The sequence below is a fragment of the Hydra vulgaris genome, chromosome 15 (assembly GCF_038396675.1).
Source record: "Hydra vulgaris chromosome 15, alternate assembly HydraT2T_AEP".
NCBI lineage: Eukaryota > Metazoa > Cnidaria > Hydrozoa > Anthoathecata > Hydridae > Hydra > Hydra vulgaris.
The window spans coordinates 22,285,001-22,287,719 of NC_088934.1; the positions used below are offsets into that span (position 1 = coordinate 22,285,001).

Below are 2,719 nucleotides of genomic sequence, written 5' to 3' on the forward strand. Positions count from 1 at the left end.
AACTCATTCTGGGTATCATTGCTCAAATAATGTTCATTAGTTTCTTTCTTCTGAATCCGACGTAAAAGTTCATCGAGCACACTATCATACTTCGCCATCAATTCAAACAACCCAAGAAAGTTTCCATTGTTCTTGGAACCAATGACCTCTTGTGAACCACGGAATCCAAGATTCCTCGCAGAAAGAAATAGAGTGATGTCTAGTAATCGTTCCAATACTGCTCTCCAAAATTTTCGCTCTTTTTGAAGCAACTTGTATTGATGCTCATCAATGGTTGTTTGATTCATTATGCCTGCAATGTTGAATTTGGTAAAATATATAAATATTTATTATATTTAATGACAAAATTTTTTTTAAAACAGTTTACCTTTTCGTAATGTCATCCACTGTTCAAAGCACCTGAGATGTGTACTTCCTGTTTCATGATCATTCAGTTTTTTGGATAAACCTTCCCATGTGTTCATCCCTTGTCGGAATGGTGAATCTGATATACCAAAAAGTTTGCAACAGAAGCAAAAAACTTTATTACTTTTCATAGAATACACAAGCCATGACCGTACAATAGTTTCTCCATTCTTCATCTGTCGTTTATAATAAGTCACTGAAAATCGTCGTCTTTCTTGATTGTGTGGAAAATCTATTCAATTTGCTTTACACCACGTTCAACAATGTCACACCTCTGTGCATCAGAAACATTTTCTGGCCAATCAGAAGGATCATCACTGAGAAAAAGAAGTGGCAGTGTTGTGGCAGTTGGTATACACTCACAGATTGCCATATTAGAGTCTCCTTCAGCAGACAAACCAAAACAAGAAACAGAATCATTTTCTGCATTGGCTGTAACATCATTATTGGTTTCTGTTATTGCTACTGATTCACCATCAGCTTGAACTGCTGGTTTCAAAAATTGTGTAAGTTTGGGGTACTTAGTTATTACTTCCCTGGCTGCAGCTGCTTCTCTTCTCTTAGCTGCACCACTTTTCACTTTCTTCATTCCAATAATTAATACCTAAAAATAGAACAGATAGTTTATAAAATTTACTTTTAGGTCCTACTATAGTACTATACCTATTTAATTTATACAAATAAATTAAATGAAAAATAATAATGTCTCCTAAAAATAATAAACTTACCGGCTCAGCTGATTCAGCCACGCTCACTACGAATTTTGAATAATGACGATTGCGTTTCGGTTTAACCAACTACACACACATCATACAGTCAAATGAAGCAACTGACACGCAGAAATCAATATTTCAAATCGTATTTCAACTCACAATTTTTTATTACTATTCTAGAAAGTTATTAAAAAAATTAAAGAAAATACTTTTTAAAATATTATAAAATTTTAAAATGTTGTATTGCTGACGGCCCACCGGGAAATATCCCGGTGTGAAAACTCCATGTGAAATAGGAAAACTCATCTTTAAATAAACTGTTCATTATAATATAAATTTGTCAATCTAGTTTGTTTTATTTACATAATTTTTTGCATGCTATTTATGATATCATAATTTGTATTATAATTTTTATTGGTTTGTAACAATTCTATTTGTCGGTTAATATTTCTCTGTAATGTCTTCAAATTTTGATTTTATATTTATATCCAGAGTTTTAAATTGTTATTTAATCTTTTGAAAATGTAGTATGTTAACTACGAAACATGTCAAGATTAAAAAATTCCGTGTTTTTCATAAAAGTATGAGTAAAAATTTTAGAGTTAAGCTACTATATAGATACAGAAACTAAACAAGGATGTCCATTCTCATCAGTTGTTTTTTTTCACATTAAAATTGTCTTAGTAGCATTTATTTTATTTTATAGTTTGAATATAATTGATAATTATCTGTTAAAATAATAAAATGCCATAAAAAATTTTATCATTTTTTAAAAAACGGGCCCCTTATATCTCGTGGGCCCCCCCCAAATGGGGGGTTTGGGGGGCCTTTGCCACGGCACTGTATATATATTCTTATATTATATATATAATATATATATTAAAAATATATAAATATATATATATATCTTTATATATTTTTAATATATAAATGTATAAACATATATAAATATATATATATATATTTATATATATATATATATATATATATATATATATATATATATATATATATATATATATATATATATATATATATATATATATATATATATATATATATATATATACATATATATATATTCTTTTCCATCCTCTTATCAAAAAACATAAACTGCCAATTAACATGCCTCATCTTGTTATTGACAATATACAAATTAAACAAGTAACAGTAACCAACTTTCTATGTGTTTGTATAGATGAAAATCTTACATGGAAAAGTCACATTAAAAACTTATCAAGTAAAATTTCAAAAAGTATAGGAATATTGTACAAAGCAAGAAATGTTTTAAATAAACGTACTTTAGTACAATTATATCACTCATTTATTCATTGTCACATAAACTATGTAAACATTGCTTGGGGTAGTGCAAAGAAAATTAAACTTAAACCTCTTTATTGTCAGCAGAAGCATGTAGCACGTCTCATATATTTTAAAGACCGTTATACTCATGCCAAGCCTCTATTATTTGAAATGAAAGTTTTTAATATATATGAGCTTAACTTTTTTAATATTCTTTGTTTTATGTTTAAATGTAAAACCAATTTATCCCCTATTTCTTTCCATAATTTGTATTCTTTGAAAGATAAAAATAAATACAT

At 28.1% G+C, this 2,719-nt stretch overlaps 1 protein-coding gene across 1 annotated transcript in view; it reads right to left on the bottom strand.

The window, feature by feature from the left end:
- The window catches only part of LOC136092449 (zinc finger MYM-type protein 1-like), a 2,370-nt gene extending 1,789 nt beyond the window's left edge, over window positions 1-581 (bottom strand). Inside the window, exons 1-2 of the mRNA XM_065820701.1 lie at window positions 368-581; window positions 1-292 (exon numbers count right to left, since the gene is read on the bottom strand). The exon at window positions 1-292 is cut by the window's left edge and continues 1,425 nt beyond it. Of these exons, the coding sequence (XP_065676773.1) occupies window positions 1-292; window positions 368-581 (506 nt within the window). The remainder of the gene's footprint in view (window positions 293-367) is intronic.
- Between the last annotated feature and the right edge of the window lie 2,138 nt (window positions 582-2,719).